The sequence below is a fragment of the Mustela nigripes genome, chromosome 2 (assembly GCF_022355385.1).
Source record: "Mustela nigripes isolate SB6536 chromosome 2, MUSNIG.SB6536, whole genome shotgun sequence".
In the NCBI taxonomy this organism is placed as follows: domain Eukaryota; kingdom Metazoa; phylum Chordata; class Mammalia; order Carnivora; family Mustelidae; genus Mustela; species Mustela nigripes.
In genome coordinates, this window is record NC_081558.1 from 7,679,878 (window position 1) to 7,696,791 (window position 16,914).

The 16,914-nt window shown below is 55.5% G+C and overlaps 1 protein-coding gene across 6 annotated transcripts in view; it reads left to right on the top strand.

Moving 5' to 3' along the window:
• Positions 1–15,954, top strand: part of PDE4A (phosphodiesterase 4A) — a 51,638-nt gene extending 35,684 nt beyond the window's left edge. For 5 of the 6 annotated variants that reach the window (XM_059388993.1, XM_059388992.1, XM_059388994.1 and 2 more), the window contains 13 exons: positions 153–189; positions 310–380; positions 1,113–1,162; positions 1,333–1,445; positions 4,930–5,023; positions 6,710–6,933; positions 8,003–8,101; positions 8,206–8,370; positions 8,633–8,732; positions 8,874–9,028; positions 9,237–9,359; positions 9,807–9,989; positions 13,311–15,954. In XM_059388993.1, the coding sequence (XP_059244976.1) occupies positions 153–189; positions 310–380; positions 1,113–1,162; positions 1,333–1,445; positions 4,930–5,023; positions 6,710–6,933; positions 8,003–8,101; positions 8,206–8,370; positions 8,633–8,732; positions 8,874–9,028; positions 9,237–9,359; positions 9,807–9,989; positions 13,311–14,000 (2,104 nt within the window). In that variant the 3' untranslated portion in view covers positions 14,001–15,954. Of the gene's footprint in view, positions 1–152; positions 190–309; positions 381–1,112; positions 1,163–1,332; positions 1,446–2,987; positions 3,412–4,929; positions 5,024–6,709; positions 6,934–8,002; positions 8,102–8,205; positions 8,371–8,632; positions 8,733–8,873; positions 9,029–9,236; positions 9,360–9,806; positions 9,990–13,310 lie in introns of those variants that run through there. The other variant, XM_059388996.1, reaches the window with a different exon arrangement.
• Positions 15,955–16,914: the final 960 nt, after the last annotated feature.

A 16,914-nucleotide genomic window follows, 5' to 3' on the forward strand; every position in this document is an offset into this window, starting at 1 on the left:
GACCTGTGTGAGCTTCTGCTCCCAGCCCACCAACCTCCCCAGGCCCAACCCACTCTAGAGAGTTGCGGCTCTGGCACCCTAGCCCTTCCCCACCCAGGCCCATAGGTGTCCCGAGGCAAGGACTCCTGACCTGCCCCTGTCCTTGATTGCAGGCACGCTGAGGACCTCATTGTGACACCTTTTGCCCAGGTAAGACCCCTCTCCGAAGGAGGGAAGGGGTTCCAACCCTCCCCCACAGTTGGGGATGGTGCCTAGCCCCAGCCGCCTCTCCACGTGGCTCCCTCTTTTCACTGCTGCTCCCTATCCCAGGTGCTGGCCAGTCTCCGGAGTGTTCGCAGCAACTTCTCACTCCTGACCAATGTACCCATTCCCAGCAACAAGTAAGTCAGGGCTGGTCCCCATCGGTCCTGATTGTAAGGCTAAGCACACCTGGGTTCAACTCTTAGCTCCGCTGTGTGACCTCAGGCAGGAACTTGATCTCTCTGAGCCTCTGTTCAGGCAACAGCTCCCCCTGAGCCAGTAAACCATTGCGATTTGAATGCCTAAGACAGAAACTTAAAACTAAAGACCAAGGGGTCCAGACACTTTGGTGGTGAGGCCAAGGGTAGCCAGTTACCCTAAGCTTGGGGCCACTGCAGGCCCCGATGCCAACTTCCTGGGCAATAGCATCTTGTGGTACCTTTGCTCCCCCTCCATAAAATGGGAATTTAATAGCGCCTCTATTAGATGTGGCTGTGAGGAGTCTGGAAGATGATACACAGGAAAGTGTGAGAACATTGTTCAGCACTAAAAAGCGGTAGTTATTATGTGGGAAGAGGGGTGTGGCTGAGAACTGCTGGTCCCTCCAGGAATTAGGGGAAAGATGCTCAAGGAAGTAGGAACTTTGGAGACAAAGGACCTGTCCCTACCTCTGACCAGCCCTGTCACTCCTTGGAGCCCGTTTCTTTTCTCATTTGTAAAATGGGTCCTTTTGGGGCTCTGTGAGAGGCTGCAGGCTGAGTAAATGGGACACGGTGAGCGCTCAGAAAAAGGAAAATGGGCATTATTCATGGAGGGGGGGGAAGCAGGAATCCGGACGCACAGGCTGATGCTGGAGGTCCATTTCTTTGCAGACGGTCCCCATTGGGCGGCCCAACCCCAGTCTGCAAGGCCACGCTATCAGGTAACAAAGCCCAAGGGGTGGGAAAGGGGCCCTCTTGCTGCTGGGGTGGGGGTCCTCGCAGTCGGGGTGGCTGTCGTAACTGTCCTTTCCCAGCACCCCTCTCACCTGGTAGACCCCCATCATCACGGGCTGGGGCCTCTGGGTCACCACCTGTGCTGCCCCTTCTCCAGAAGAGACATGTCAGCAACTGGCCCGGGAGACACTGGAGGAGCTGGACTGGTGTCTCGAACAGCTGGAGACCATGCAGACATACCGCTCCGTGAGCGAGATGGCTTCTCACAAGGTGAGCGGACCTGGAGCCCCAGGGCCGGAGCAGCCCCTGGGCGGGACCTGGGGATAGGGGCCACCCGCTGGGTGGGACCTGTAGGCGGGGCATCCTTGGGGGCAGGGCTGGTTTCTGGATAGGGCCAATGAGGGGGGACCATTCCCTGGGCCTGTGGGTTGGGGCTGACTGCTGGGTGGGGAATGGGGCGGGGTCAATCAGTATGTGGGGCATATGGGGTGGGAGTCCATCCTTAGGCGGGGCCCCTAGTCTGCCTGTTCCCGTGGGTGCTGACTTCTCCCAGGGGTGGGGGAGCCTGGTGTGTGTGGATGGGTATGGGTGTCTGTACACCTGCATGTAGACAACCGTCTCTCTTAAGCGGGGCTCTTATGCTAGAGTCTACAAGTGTGTATGTGCCCGTGGGTCTGTGTGGCTGTCAGTTTGCAGGCTACACATTCTCACCACAAGGTGGGATGGGAGGGGATATTTTAAGAGGGCACATCAGGAGCGGTATGCAGATGTGTACCTACGAAGGATATATGGGTGTGCACAGACGATTATACTGAGTTGTGTGGGGGCCTGTGCCAGAGGGGTGAGTATGTTTACAAGTGTGAGTTGGCCTAGGAATGAATCTGAGTGTGCATCTCCATGTGTTTGTGACTCTGTGCGAGCGCATGCAGGGCTACAGGGAGGGTGCAAGGCTACCATGCACAGTTGTGCAGATTGTGGACTGCACAACTCTAGAGGACACCATTCAGAAAGCAGGCAATCTGAATGATGTTTCTGTTGTGCAGCATAGTGGTTGCCCTCGTGGGAGGAAGAAGCCTATCAGGAAACGAGTATGCCCGTGGAGGTGTCTGTGTTGGGGGTGGGTGCCTACACCTGTGGGTGGAGGTATGTCTGGGAACATTCAAGTCTGAGGGTGATGGTGTCTCTGAGGGTGTGCTGAGCATCTGAGAGTGTGACTGTCTCTAAATGTAGGTCTTCGGTTGTGTTTCTGCAGTGGTGTGTTTGTGTATTTGTGGGTGTGAGTGTGAGCATTCCCTCGTGGATTTCTCAGGGTCTGTCTGGTACCCAGGGCCACATGGGTTTTTGTGTCTGTTTGAAAGTGTGTCTGTGGCTATGCTGAGTGTTTGTTAAGTGTGCCAGTATACCTGGGTGTTTGTCCCTTGGTGTGTGTCTCCACATCTGGGTGTGACTCTGTGTTCCTGGAAGTGCTGTGTCTGAAGGTGTCTACCTTCTGTGTGTCCAGCGGTCTACCTGTAAATGTGTTGGACATCAGAGTTGTGACTGTGTGGTATGTGCCTGCATACGGGTTGGTGTGGAAGGTGTGTCTCAGAGTGTTTGTATATCTGTGAATGTGTAGAGCATCTGGGTGTGTGTCTTTGTCTCTGGGTGTGTCCATGGAGGGGACATGTCCTCTCCAGGGTGTGTGTGCCTCCCCGCCATCCCTGGCAGCCCCACCTGGATCCTGGCTTAGGCCCGTGGGCTCTGATGCCCCTTTAACGCCCCCCCCCACCCCCGGCACCACCTGACGTCGCATGCAGCCTGCCAGTGCTGCAGTGAGAACGCACACGCACACACACAGGCGCACACACGGAGCCCAGAGCCTCCAAAGCCACCTCCCGGGACCCTCGCCCTGCCCCCTCATGGGCAGGGGTCCCAGGCCGCCTCCAGCCGCTGCCGCGGGGGGGCCCTTCAGGGCCAGGGGCTGGCAGACCATGTAACCAGGGCTGCTGTCGGGAGCGCGGAGGGGAGGGGAGCCCCCAGCCCTGCTGGGCCGGCCCAGGCCCCTCCGCGGCTCCCCTTTGCACTGCCCACCTGCCCAGAGCGCCCCCCCCCCCACAGTGGCTGTTAACCCCAGGACTCCCCAAGCCCAGCCTCTCTGTGCGGCAGCCCCGAGCGGGGCTAAGATTCCAAGATGCCCTTGGTGGATTTCTTCTGTGAGACCTGCTCCAAGCCGTGGCTGGTGGGCTGGTGGGACCAGGTAGGGGAACTCGGAGTGGAGGGTGGGCAGGAGACTCGGCCCCGGCCCTCCCACCTTGGATCCTACAGCCCCTGGTCTGGGCTGGTGTGTGCCGCTGTACACGTGTGTGGCCTGAACATGAAACCTTGTGACTGTCTGTCTCTGTGTGTGGCCCAGGACTGGGCTGGGAGAGTGGGTGTCTGGGGATGTGCGTCTCTTGCTGGGTGTGACTGTCCACACTCACCTGTGTGTGTGTCTGCAGTGGTGTGGGGCTGTCTGACCATATGCTTGTTTGCCTGGGTCATGATGGGGCCGTCTCTGAGATCATATGGCTGTTTGTGGTGGTGTGTGTTGGGATGTGTTTGGGAGCCCAGACATGTGTGATTTTTCTGGGGCATGTGACCCCAAGTATCAGGGACTGCCTTATTGTGTATGCCCCTCAATTCTTATGGCTGTGGCTGTGTAGAACTGTGTAAGATGGTAGTCTGTGGCTCTCTGTGTGGTTGTGTGACTTTGTAGGTCCATCTTGTGTGTGTATATGTATCTTTCTGTGCAACTGGGGTCTCTGGCAGCACTGGGAGGAGTAAGCGCCCCATCCTGGTGTGGGCTACGTGAGCTCACCCTTCCTGCCAAGCGTCCCTCCTGCCTCTCTGGATGGAGTCTGCTTCTGGTTTGGGGGTGCTTTGGCGGAGCTTGGGGGCGGGGAACCAATGCCCTTTCTCCTCCATGCACAATGTCATAGCAGACGCTTGTGTGAAGTGGCATGGGGGGACCAGGAGGGACTGCCAGGCCTGGTTCTGTGTATACTCCGTTCATCTGTGCATGTGCCCACCCCTCTGAGGTTGGGGGAGAGGGGCTGTGATGGGAACCCCCCTCCCCTGGGTGACCGAACAAGGTTTCCTCAGCTCAGTATTCTCCCCTGCCCTGCCAAACCTTTTCTTCACCCAGAACTTGCATTCTCTCCTGTGAAGGAGAGATTGTATTCTCTCCTTCCAAACTGGGTTTGGAGCTGGGGGCCAGGACGCCTTGGGGGTGGGGTCCATATCTGGGAAGACTTGGGCCAGGGGGGCTCTGGGAAGGCAGGGGTTAAGGGTCCTGAGGCCTGCCCCCCTTTCCCCCAGCTCTGCAGCTGGTTGGAGGGGGAGTTGCTAAGGAGACTCCCATCACCATGGCGACGGGATTCTCCTGACACCCCATTGGCTCACTGTTAGGCAGGAGCCCCTCCCTTCCACAGGTGCCCCTCTGGCTCCTCCTTTTGGGCTGGAGGAGGAGGAAGTCTGGGGAGGGGTGCCCCCCTTCCTCAGGAAGGGAGGGGCATGCTGAGTCCCGAATTCCCGACCTGAGTCCCCATCCAGACCGGGAGGAGAGGAAGGGCTGACCCCCTCCCCTCCAGCAGCTTGCTGAGGGCTCTCTTGGCAGAGCAAAGAAGTAGGAGGGGCTCATGGGATCTTCAGAAGTTTCTTGGGAGGCGCTGACCTCCCCCACCCTCTGATGCCCTGTCTCCCCATCATTCCTTCCTTCTTGCCTCCTTCACCTTAGTTCAAGAGGATGTTAAACCGAGAACTCACACACCTGTCAGAGATGAGCAGGTCAGGAAACCAGGTCTCTGAGTACATCTCCACCACATTCCTGGGTGAGTGAAGGGTAGCACTTTGTGGGGACTGTGCACGCCTGGACTGGAGGGGGCTGTCCCAGACCACAGGTCTAATTGGTGACATTTGCCCCAGGGACCCTGGCTCCTGACTCCCCAAAGATCAGGGTTATCACTCTCAAGAGTTCCCATACTCTCGATGCCCCCAAACGCAGAGGGATGTCGACTTTCTAGAACCTCCACATTAAAAAATTTCTCCAAGCAGAAAAGACCCTCCAAACTCAGTGGAACCGCAATGGAACTCTCAAACTCAAGACCCCAAGAATCCCACAAACTCAAATAGAATTTTTTTTTTAATTTTAGATTTTATTTGTTTGACAGAGATAGAACACAAGTAGGCAGAGAGGCAGGCAGAGAGAGAGGGAAGCAGGCTCCCCGCTGAGCAGAGAGCTAGATGCAGATGCTGCGGGGCTGGATCCCAGGACCCTGAGATCGTGACCTAAGCCGAAGGCAGCAGCTTACCCCAATGAGCCACCCAGGTGCCCCTCAAATAGAATTCTTAAACTTCAAATGCCACCAGGCTGAAAGGCCTCCCCGAATTCAGTAGCATGTCCCAATTCGGATTCTCCACCCCCCACGAATTCAGGAGATCCCACAAACCTAAGAGAGATGCTCACCTTCATTCAGTAGGGTTCCCAAACTTAAGGGAGCTGGTGTCCTTAAGAGTCCAGAAGAGAACCCCCAAACTTTCCCAAAACACTCCAAGCTGAAAAGTCTCCCAAATTCAGGAGAATCGCCCAACTTAGTATGACCCTCAAATTCAGTAGACTCCTGCGAACTTTCCATACCCGATACGGTGATACAGAATACCTCAAATTCATTAGAACCCTAAAGCCCATGGGGACCTCCAATTCGTCCTAATCGCTGAACCCAAGAGCCCAAGCTGAGGCTGTCCCCCACAATCTCAGGATAATTTCACCCTCTCAATTTATCGCCAAGGGTTTCCAAATTCTGGAGAACCGTCCTGCACCGAGCTCAAGAGAAGTGTTCGGAGTTTCAAAGGCTCCCGCCAATGGGGGTGTGGCCGTGCCGAGTTCTGACATCCAGCCAATGGGAGCGCGGCATGCAAATAAGCCCTATTAGGCCCCGTTATTTAGTGGCAGGGCCCCAGGTCACAATGGGTGGCCCCGGCTTGGCTCTGGAAGCCCTTGAAAGCTCAGGAAGAAGGCTCCTGGGGCTGGCCCCCAGGTGGCTGGTGTCAAAGGGGTGGGCTGGTGGGAGGGTTCATGGAGCCAGAGGCTACCCTTCCCTCCCGCCTCACCCTGCTCTCCACTCCCACCAGCACTCTCAGTCACCACGGAGGTGTCCCCCCAGTCCAAGAAGTTTCCCTGCCTATACAGGGCAGGCAGCAACTCTCTCTAGCACCCCCACCCTCCTTCCTGACTTCCCATGCCACCCCCCTGCCAAACCTGGCAATCAGACTGGAGCCACCCCATAGCTTCGGGCCAGCCTCAGGGTCCCCACTCCAGCCCAGTACGTCCCAGAAGAATTCCTACTTTCCTTCTGGTTTCCAGCCTATAAGTAACCAACAGCATGACACCCTGAAGGGGTCTGCCCTCCAGAGTGAGCCTTCCCAGGGCGCAGTGGGGAGCAGGGGAGGGGAACTGAGGGCCAGATGAGGGCATCTCTGTGGGTTGCTCATGCTTGTCTGGCCTCCGCTTCTCGCAGACAAGCAGAATGAAGTGGAGATCTCATCGCCCACAATGAAGGATCGAGAAAAACAGCCAGCCCCACGGCAGAGACCCTCCCAGCAGCCCCCGCCCCCCGGGACACAGTTCCAGCCCATGTCTCAGATCACAGGGGTGAAGAAGTTGAGACACAGCAGCAGCCTGAATGATTCCAGCATCCCCCGCTTTGGGGTAAAGACCGACCAAGAGGAGCTCCTGGCCCAAGTGAGTGGAGATTTCGCAGGGGCTAGACCAGAGAGGGACAGGTGTCTGCTGGGGCCCAGCCAAGGACTGGGCATTGGGCCAGTCTGAAATGAGGATTCAGGTATACTGGGGTTATGAGACTCTCAGGAGAGAGGGAATAAAGGAAGCAGGATAGGACGGAGCTGAGTCGGGAGGTGGCGTGAGCTCGAGCATGGCCTCTCAGCCCGACCCCTCAAAGAGCTCCGGAGTGTGAACATCACCACCGAGTTGAGCCCACGTTGAGGCAAGAGCACTGAACTCTGTACCCCTGTGTCAGTCATTGTCTGTGGGCTGCCCCCAGAGTGGACAGCGTTACCTCCTCTGTGTAGCTCCCATAGGAGCACGAAGAGCAGTTTCCTGGAGAACAGAGTGGTGTGAGTCTTGGTAGGCCACAGTCCCAGCAGGTGGGGGATGGGTGCACCCATCAGTGAAGGGGGTCTGGCCAGAACCCCCATAGCACCCACTACTGGCCAGACCTGGGTTCAGCCCCTGGCTCTTCCATGTGGGAGCCCTGGCTCCCACATGGGTTTGTACAATATTTATTGAGCACTTACTGTGTGCTGGCACTGTTTGGGGGGTTCTGGGGAGACATGGAAAACTTGCCCAAGTTCCCTTCCCCCTGGCGCTGATCAGCAGTTTAGCTCAGAAGTGAAACTGCGCTCTGGGGTCAGCCTAGCTGAGATCACATTTCTACTTGGCCCCTGGTGAGATACAAGGTCTTGGGGAAGTCTCATCATTCCTCCGGGCTCTGGTTCTCAAACCAACCAAACGAGATCAAGCACTCCGAGTCATGCTGGGCAGATAATAATCAGGGCACAGTGGCTGTGGTTGTGTTGTATCTTAGGGCCCCTTGGGTAAGTTCCCAGCTGCTGAGCACGCCCCCCCACCCAAAGTGAGCGATAAGGGTGCTGCCTTCAGACCAGAGCTCTGGATTGCTAGGGAAGAGCGTAGAGGGGTGAAGGTCAACCATGAAGAACTTCTGACCTAAGTGGGTAGGGGCTTGGCCCTGGGTCTTGAGGGCTCCTGACCTCTGGCCTCCCCACTCGGTCAGGAACTGGAGAACCTGAACAAGTGGGGCCTGAACATCTTTTGCGTGTCGGAATACGCGGGCGGCCGCTCCCTCAGCTGCATCATGTACACGATATTTCAGGTAGGGCGGGCCGAGTGGGGCAGGGTGCGAGGGAGGGGCGCAGCGTGGAGAGCGGAGAGCCCGCGGGACTCACTGCCCCCCCCCCAACCCCGTTCCTACCCCAGGAGCGGGACTTGCTAAAGAAGTTTCGCATCCCAGTGGACACCATGGTGACCTACATGCTGACCCTGGAGGACCACTACCACCCCGACGTGGCCTACCACAACAGCCTGCACGCGGCTGATGTGCTGCAGTCCACACACGTGCTGCTGGCCACGCCCGCGCTCGATGTGAGCCCCCCCCCCCCCCCGCACCCCCCCCCCCCCCCCCCGCGCACCCCCAACCCCCCATCTCTCTCATTGCCCACCTGCCATCTCCCGTTGGTCTCTGTGCCCCTGGGTCTCTGACCTCCGTTCCTCTCTGCTCCTCTTTCTGATCCTTATCTCTCTCTCCTGACCCCCTTCTTTTGTGACACCCCCATCTCTCTCTTATCTCTCAGAACCCCCCATCTTTCTCACCCATCTCTCTCTGACCCCCACTCTCTGCCCCTAGGCTGTGTTTACGGACCTGGAGATTCTTGCCGCCCTCTTTGCAGCTGCCATTCATGACGTGGACCACCCTGGGGTCTCCAACCAGTTCCTCATCAACACCAGTGAGTGGCCTCCCCCACGGGGGCGGGGCCTGCCGGGTCAGGGGCGGGGCCTGCCCTGTCAGAGGCGGGACATGCTGGGTAGGGGAGGGCCCGGGTTGGCTTCCGCGCTCCTCTGACCCCCTGCCTGGGCCTGGGCGGCAGATTCGGAGCTGGCGCTCATGTACAACGACGAGTCGGTGCTGGAGAACCACCACCTGGCCGTGGGCTTCAAGCTGCTGCAGGAAGAGAACTGCGACATCTTCCAGAATCTCAGCAAGCGCCAGCGGCAGAGCCTGCGCAAGATGGTCATCGACATGGTGGGCGGGGCCGGGGCGGGGACCGGACAGGAAAGATCGCCTCTGAGGCTTGGGGAGAGCGGCAGGGTCTGAGTCCAGGACCGGAAGCCCCGGGAGCGGGAGCGGCGTCCCTGTGGGGGCTGGGAACAGGTTGTGCCGAGCGCAGGTGGGGTCCAGGCAGCCCCGGGCAGGGCTTCAGCGGCCCCTGTGATGCCCCCCTCGCCCGCAGGTGCTGGCCACGGACATGTCCAAACACATGACCCTCCTGGCTGACCTGAAGACCATGGTGGAGACCAAGAAAGTGACCAGCTCGGGTGTCCTCCTGCTGGACAACTACTCCGACCGCATCCAGGTGCCCCCTCGCCTGCCGTATAAGGAGACTAGAGCTTCTCTAGACTTCTCTAGACTAGACTTCTCCTCTCCCCTTGGGGTCTGGGTGGCTCCCCTCCCTCAGCCTCCAGCTCCCATGCTGGCCATCTTCCTGTCTCTTTTTTTTCTCTCTCCCTCTCATCTCCATCCCAGCCTCTGTCTCCCCCCCATCCCTCATGTCTTCTTCTGTTCCATCAGCCCTTTCCTGTCCCCTCTGCCGCCCCCAACACCGCCTTCTCTCCTCTCCCCCACCCGTCTCTTTCTTTTCTCTCCCTCTCTCTTCCTCTCCCCTCTCCTCCCCTTTTCCCTTCCCTCTCCGTTTCCCCACCACCCCTTCTCCTCATTCTGCCCATAAAGGGGGAGGTAAGGAAGCACGAGGTCCCACCCTGGGACAGGGGCACGGCCTCTGAAGGTCCCCTACCTCGTGCAGGTCCTTCGCAACATGGTGCACTGTGCCGACCTCAGCAACCCCACCAAACCACTGGAGCTGTACCGACAGTGGACGGACCGCATCATGGCCGAGTTCTTCCAGCAGGGTGACCGGGAGCGGGAGCGGGGCATGGAGATCAGCCCTATGTGTGACAAGCACACAGCCTCGGTGGAGAAGTCTCAGGTACAGCGCTGCGGCCCCGGTGGAAGGTAGCAGGGCGGGCCTCCCCATCCCACGCTGGCCTGGAGCCCGGAGAAGTCCAGGCGCTCCTGACCTGCCCCTCCACAAACTCAAGTTTTTCTGTTTTGGGTTTGTTTTTGTTTTTGTTTTTTTCTCTTTTCTATCTTGATGGGAAATTTGCGACATTTTCTCTCCTCCAGAACAACCAAACTGAGCCTCTGGACTCAACGCGTGTAGACCTGAGTCAAACAAGTTCTAGCTCATTTGTAGCCACCAAATAGCTAATAATAATACTTACGCAGCTCTTAGTTACAGACCTTATGTCCATATAGCCTCTCACTTTCCCTGTAACCACTATCTTGTCCTTGATTTTTGGTGGATTTTTTTTTTAAGATTTTTTTTTTTTTTTTTTTTTTTTTTGACAGAGAGAGATCACAAGTAGGCAGAGAGACAGACGGTTGTTGGGGCAGGAGGCTCCCTGCTGAGCAGAGAGCCTGATGCAGAACTGGATCCCAGGACCCTGGGATCATGACCTGAGCTGAAGGCAGAGGCTTAACCCACTGAGCCACCCAGGCGCCCCTGGTGGATTTTTTTTTTTTTTTTAAGATTATTTACTTATTTGTTTGAAAAAGCAGGAGTGGTAGGGGTGGGGGGAAGGGCAGAGGGGGAGGGAGAAGCAGCCTCCCCATGGGCAGGGAGCCAGGAAGCCAGATGCAGAGGCTTGATCCCAGGACTCTGGGATTATGACTTGGACCGAAGGCAGATGCTTTCCCTTGATTTGGGGTGGATTTTGAAATGGAATGCAGTGACTCGTCATCGTGTGCTTATTTAACTTAACAAGAGGTACAGAAACACAATCTTGTTTGTAAAGTGTGAACAAGAAAGAGTCTCACCCTCCCCACTTTCAATCTCCTCCCCGGTGAGACCTATTTTTTCCCGCTTCACTGTGCCTGCCCTTCCAGACCAGAGTTACCCAGCATTGGCACTGTTGACATTTGGGGCCAGATCATTCTCTGTCACAGGGGCCGCCCTGGGCTTTGGAAGATGTAGAGCGGCATCTCTGGCCTCCACTCTCCCCTTTCAGTGATAACAACCTATTTCTGGACACTCCCAAATGTCCCCCAAGCGTGTAGATCACCCCATCCTCCAACGCCTGGCAAAGCCAGTTTCATACATTCTATTATGTAGTTATGGTTACAGACAACTTAATAGTTCATGGGTTTTGCTTTTTTTAAAAAATAAGAATTTTAGGGGCGCCTGGGTGGCTCAGTGGGTTAAGCCGCTGCCTTCGGCTCAGGTCATGATCTCAGAGTCCTGGGATCGAGTCCCGCATCGGGCTCTCTGCTCAGCAGAGAGCCTGCTTCCCTCTCTCTCTCTCTGCCTGCCTCTCTATCTACTTGTGATTTCTCTCTGTCAAATAAATAAATAAAACCTTTAAAAAAAATAAGAATTTTATGAATATATATCTGTTTTTATACAGCTTGCCTTTTCTCCCAAACAGTGCTTGGAGATCAGTCCCAAGTGTTTCCACATAGTTAGCCTGTCCTTTTTGACTGTTGTATAGTATTCTCAAAGGTATAGAGAGCTAATGGTTTCTGGAGAGACTTGTTTTTTCTCCATGGCTGATCATTTAGGTGCTGACGGGTTACAAATTCATAGTGACTCAAACAAGGTAGACCTTCAGGTTTATTTCCTCTTATGTAAAAAAGCCTAGAGAAATAATATCACTCCTTTGATGTGGTCAGGCATCTAAGAGAATTCCCTTCTATCATCCAAAGCCTCGGTCCTCTGTCCCAAGAAATGCCTCTTATGATCACAGATGCTGTTGAAGCTCTAGGGATTTTGGCTACATAGCAGGGAAGAAAGGTTTCTGCCAGTTGAGGCAGCACCCCCCCCCCCCCCCCCCCCCCCCCAGCTCCAATCTTCCATCCACCTGTGGTCACTTTGCCACCATCTCTCTTTTGCAAAGGAGGCTGGGAAATGTAGTTTTCAGTTGTGTGAGGGAAGCATTGCCTCCACCAAGAAAAATTAAGATTCTGTTATTAAGAAGGAGGGAAGAGGGACAGCTAGGTCGCTCAGTCAGTTAGGTGTCTGCCTTTGGCTCAGACGCCCAAAATTGTGTTTGGGGCGCCTGGGTGGCTCAGTGGGTTAAGCCTCTACCTTTGGCTCAGGTTGTGATCCCAGAGTCCTGAGATCGAATCCCATTTCGGGCTCCTTGTTCAGCAGGAGCCTGCTTCTTCCTCTACCTGCTGTTCCCTCTGCTTGTGCTCGCACTCTCTCTGACAAATAAATAAGTAAAACATTTTTTCAAAAGCTTAAAAAAAATAAGGAGGAGGGAAGATACTATCAGAGTGGGTTAGCCAATCTTCTGCTGTAGGGTTATTTCTAGTTTTTCTTTGTTGCAAAAAAAAAAAAAAAATGTTATTAGGGACACCTGGGTGGCTCAGTTGGTTAAGCCGCTGCCTTTGGCTCAGGTCATGAGCCCAAGGTCCTATGATCGAGTCCCGAATTGGGCTCCTTGCTCGGCAGGGAGCCTGCTTCTCTCACTGCCTCTGCCTGCCTCTCTGCCTGCTTGTGTGTACTCTCTCTCTTTATCGCTAGCAAATAAATAAAATCTTTTTAAAAAAATGTTATTAATATCTGAGGTTTACCACAATTTTTTTTAAAGATTTTATTTATTTATTTGACAGAGAGAGAGATCACAAGTAGGCAGAGAGGCAGGCAGAGAAAGAGGGGGAAGCAGGCTCCCCACTGAGCAAAGAGCCTGATGCAGGGCTTGATCCCAGGACCCTGAGATCATGACCCGAGCCGAAGGCAGAGGCTCCAACCCTCTGAGCCACCCAGGGGCCCCTACCACAATTTTTTTTTTTAAGATTTTATTTATTTATTTGACAGAGAGAGATCACAGGCAGGCCGAGAGGCAGACAGAGGGGGAGGGGGAAGCAGGTTCTCCACTGAGCAGAGAGCCCTACTCGTGCTCGATCTCAGGACCCTTAGATTACAACCTGGGCCAAAGGCAGAGGCTTAACCCACTGAGCCACCCAGGTGCCCCAACCACAATTTTTTAAAACTAATTCCCGATTGACAGATATGTGGATATGGACAAATCTATGGATATATGTTTCAGGGTTTGCAAAAATCTCCTATGTAGAGATTTTTTTTTTTTCTTACCCATGCAAGAGTTTTTCCAGGGTGGATCCTGAGAAGCAAGGTTGCAAAATTAACGGCCATCAGCCTCTTTTGAATTTTGCTAGATCCCACAGCGTGGCAGGACGGTCTGCACCAGCGGGCCCCCAGTTTGTGCCTTTCTCCCTTCTCTCCCAGGTGGGTTTCATTGACTATATTGTACACCCGCTGTGGGAGACGTGGGCTGACCTGGTCCACCCAGATGCGCAGGAGATCCTGGACACGTTGGAGGACAATCGGGACTGGTACTACAGCGCCATTCGGCAGAGCCCTTCCCCGCCACCTGACGAGGAGCCCAGAGGGCCAGGCCACCCACCCCCACCGGACAAGTTCCAGTTTGAGCTGACTCTGGAGGAGGAAGAGGAAGAGGAGGTGTCTACCGCCCCAGGTGCATTTGAAGTTCGGGACTTGACCATGGCTCAGGATCCATCCCCGGCTGAGGAACCGTGGGAGGTGGATGGCCACGTCCTGCCCACAGAGGTGAAGGTAGAGGAACCTGGCGTCACACAGCAAGGCGACACAGCACATAGTGTGGCTACGGGCGAGGACGGGGCCATGTCCCCAGACGCATCCGTGGAGGCTGGGGGCCGCAGCAGCCCCCTGGCCCTGTCCACTGAGAGCCCCCCTCTGCCTTCCTTGAGGACCCCACCCTCTCCAGAGGAAGCCCCGGGCCTCCAGGGCCTCCCCTCCGTGGCGGCCGAGGTGGGGGCCCAAAAAGAGCACCAGGCTGCCAAGAGGGCGTGCAGTGCCTGCACGGGAACATCTGGCGAGGAGCCCACCCCACTCCCAGCTCCTGGTGGGTGGGGGTCAGCTGGAGGTCCTACCTGAGCCCCAGCCCCTCCATCCTGTTGCTCTCCCCGGCTCCCTCCACCACCATCACCCCCCGACCACCTCCTCCACTGCCTCAAAGACTCTTGGGCCTCCTGAGAAAAAAGAAAACAGAAAAGTGGGGTTTTTTCTCTTTTCTTTTTTTCCTCTTTCCCCCACCCCCACCCACGGGGCCTCTTTTTGGAGGTGGGGGCTGGGGAACAAGGGGCGGAGGTCCCGGAAGGGATTTTATTTTTGGAATTTTAATTGTTACATTTTTAGAAAAAGAAAAAAAAAAAAAAACCAGGATAAAACACAGCCACTGTAGACGCTCCTGTTCCGGACTAAACCCCTCGTGTCCCCCCCTGCCCGCCTCCCCTCCTGTGCCTCCCCCCAGGTCCCAGGCTCAGTCTTCCGGCCTCCTAAGGCTCCCCACCTGGGCCCAAGCAGGCATCAGGCATCACACCTCCCTCTCTCCCTCGGGGCTTTTCCTCTGAATTTTGGAGGGTCTCTGGAACCCAACCGGGAATAGCCATTCTGGGCGGGGGCTCTGGGGGGGGGGGCTGTCTCCGGGGTGACCCCTGTCTGGCTCACTGCCCCCCCCCCCCCCCCAGAAGTCTTCCACCTCATTTTGCACAAACCTGGCAATACTAACTTCGGGGACAGGGGCGGGGACAGAGGAGCTGTGTGCTATCAGATGTAGCGGAGAGGAGGTGTCGGAGAGACATTCATACCACTAACCCGGGGTCTGAGGTTCGAGGAGGGCCTGATCCCCCCTCCGCTTGCCATCCCCTTGCCCTTCCATTTTGGGTTCTGTTTGAATTTTCTCCATTTGGGGGGAGAGGGCTCTGAACCACACCCCTCCTTCCAGCTGCTTCTCCTCTTGTTTCTGCCTTAATGATTCCCGTGGCCCTGGGAGAGGGGTTTGCAGTGGCTCGCACCTGCACCTCGGGTGGGGTGGGGCCAGGCCCAGAGCCCCCATCCTGGGCACGTCCCCCCTCACGCCCCGCATCCTCCTGACCCCCTTCATGACCCTTTGCCCTAGGAGGAAGCAATAACAGTGTACACCCACATCCCCTTTCGGGGCAGCCCTTTCCCACCCTGGCACCAACCAAAGTTCTTTCTGCTTTGCCCCCATCTGGCCACGCCTCCCCCTCCCCCCTTAGCTATTCCTGGAGCAATATGACAGACAGATGCAAGGCCATTTTTCTCCAAGCCATGGGGGACTGTTTGGAAGGAAAGACCACCCCCCTTCTCCTCCTCTATGCCCTTCGCCCCGTTCTGCAGCCGGGCGAGGCGGGGCCTCTCTCTCACTCCCGCACCCCCAATTCTGAGCACACGGTACTGTAGCCCCCAGCTGCCCGCAGCCTTCCATCTGTCTGTCCGTCCCGGTGGGGAGTACCACCCACTCCCACCCCCATGATGCTGTACAGGGTTTGTTTTTGTAGCGACATTAGTTTCTGTCCCCTACCAGTGACTGGAGTGGGACTTCTTTATGGTTTTCTTTCTTTTCTTTTCTCTCTCTCTCTCTTTTTTTTTTTTTTTTTGTACATATTGTATGGTTGGTTTGTAAATTATTCTACAGAGGCAAAAAGGGAAAATAAACTTGCCCTTCCCCCAGCTGACCCCGGTCAGGGGAAGGAGGGGTGGGGTCTCCCAGAGAGAGGGTCCTCATTCCCACTCTGTATTATACAAACTGTACCACAAACCCCGAAAGCGTGGGTTCCGCGCTGCCACTCAATGGGAAGTCGTGTCATTGTAGGGGGCGAGGGCTGAGCAGAGCCTGCCCCTTCCCCCTTACCCAGGTGTGACTGGTGAGATGGAATCCCACCCCCAATCAGGGCTCCTCTCCCCAGGAGGGGGGGCGCAGGACCCCCCGAGCTGCTCTTGTGTTGTCCACTTTGACGATCAATCAGTCCGTCCGTTGATCGATAAATCAATCATTGTCTCCAATTAAACCGAGGCTTTCACTGATCTTCCTGACTTATGTGACTTCCTTTCCCACCCTCTTCTTGGCAGGTGCGCCTCTCCTTACACTGTCTGCCCGGGGTGGGGGTAAGGGGAAATGGAAGCTCTGTCCATATCCCTCCCCAGGCAGATAGAACCCAAGGGAGGGGGGGCAGCAAGTGTGGCAGGAGGCAGCCTCTGTCCCCACTCCCACCCCCACCCCACCCCCGCCGAGGCCTGGGCTTGGACGCCTGCTCAAGGACTCCAGGTTGTAAAGTGGAAGTTCAGACCAGTCTTTGGAGGCCAGCAGACCCAGGTAAACCCCACTTCTTCTCTACAGCATATCTGACACAACTCTTGGGTACTTCTGGAACCTCAGAGTAATTCCTAGAAACCTCAAGGGAGCCTGACTAATGAAGCCTCTACCATCTGGCTTCCAGGCCATGATAGAAGGCCTCCAGTCAAATGCTGCTGTGCAGACCTTAAACTTGATAAACAGGCACAAGGGCATTTTCTTACCCCTATAAATTCTGTGAATTCCCAGGATCCTGACCATTTTGGTGTTGCAACCTTCATGTTGCATTAAAAAAAAAAAAAAAAAAAAAAAAAACCCGAAAATTTTTTTTTTTTTCTTTAAAGATTTCGAGTAATCTCTTCACCCAATGTGGAGCTCGAACTCACGGCCCTTTGAGCAAGGGTAGCATGCTTTATTGACTGAGCCAGACGGATACCCCCAAACCTGAATCATAAAGGCAGGGCTCTGTTGCTTTGAGCCTGTAAGACTTATGGTCTATATCAGGCGATCTAAATCCTCCAAATTCACACACAACTGGTTTGGGATTGAAGCTGTTTTGCTAACGTGTTCGGTGGAGGTTGGGGAGTGAGAGACTCTCAGATATTTTAACCAGTCCACATGTTTGAATACTGTAAATTCCACTCAAGGGATCCCATTTTTCCCACCTCTATCAGGGCAATTAACAAACCCTTG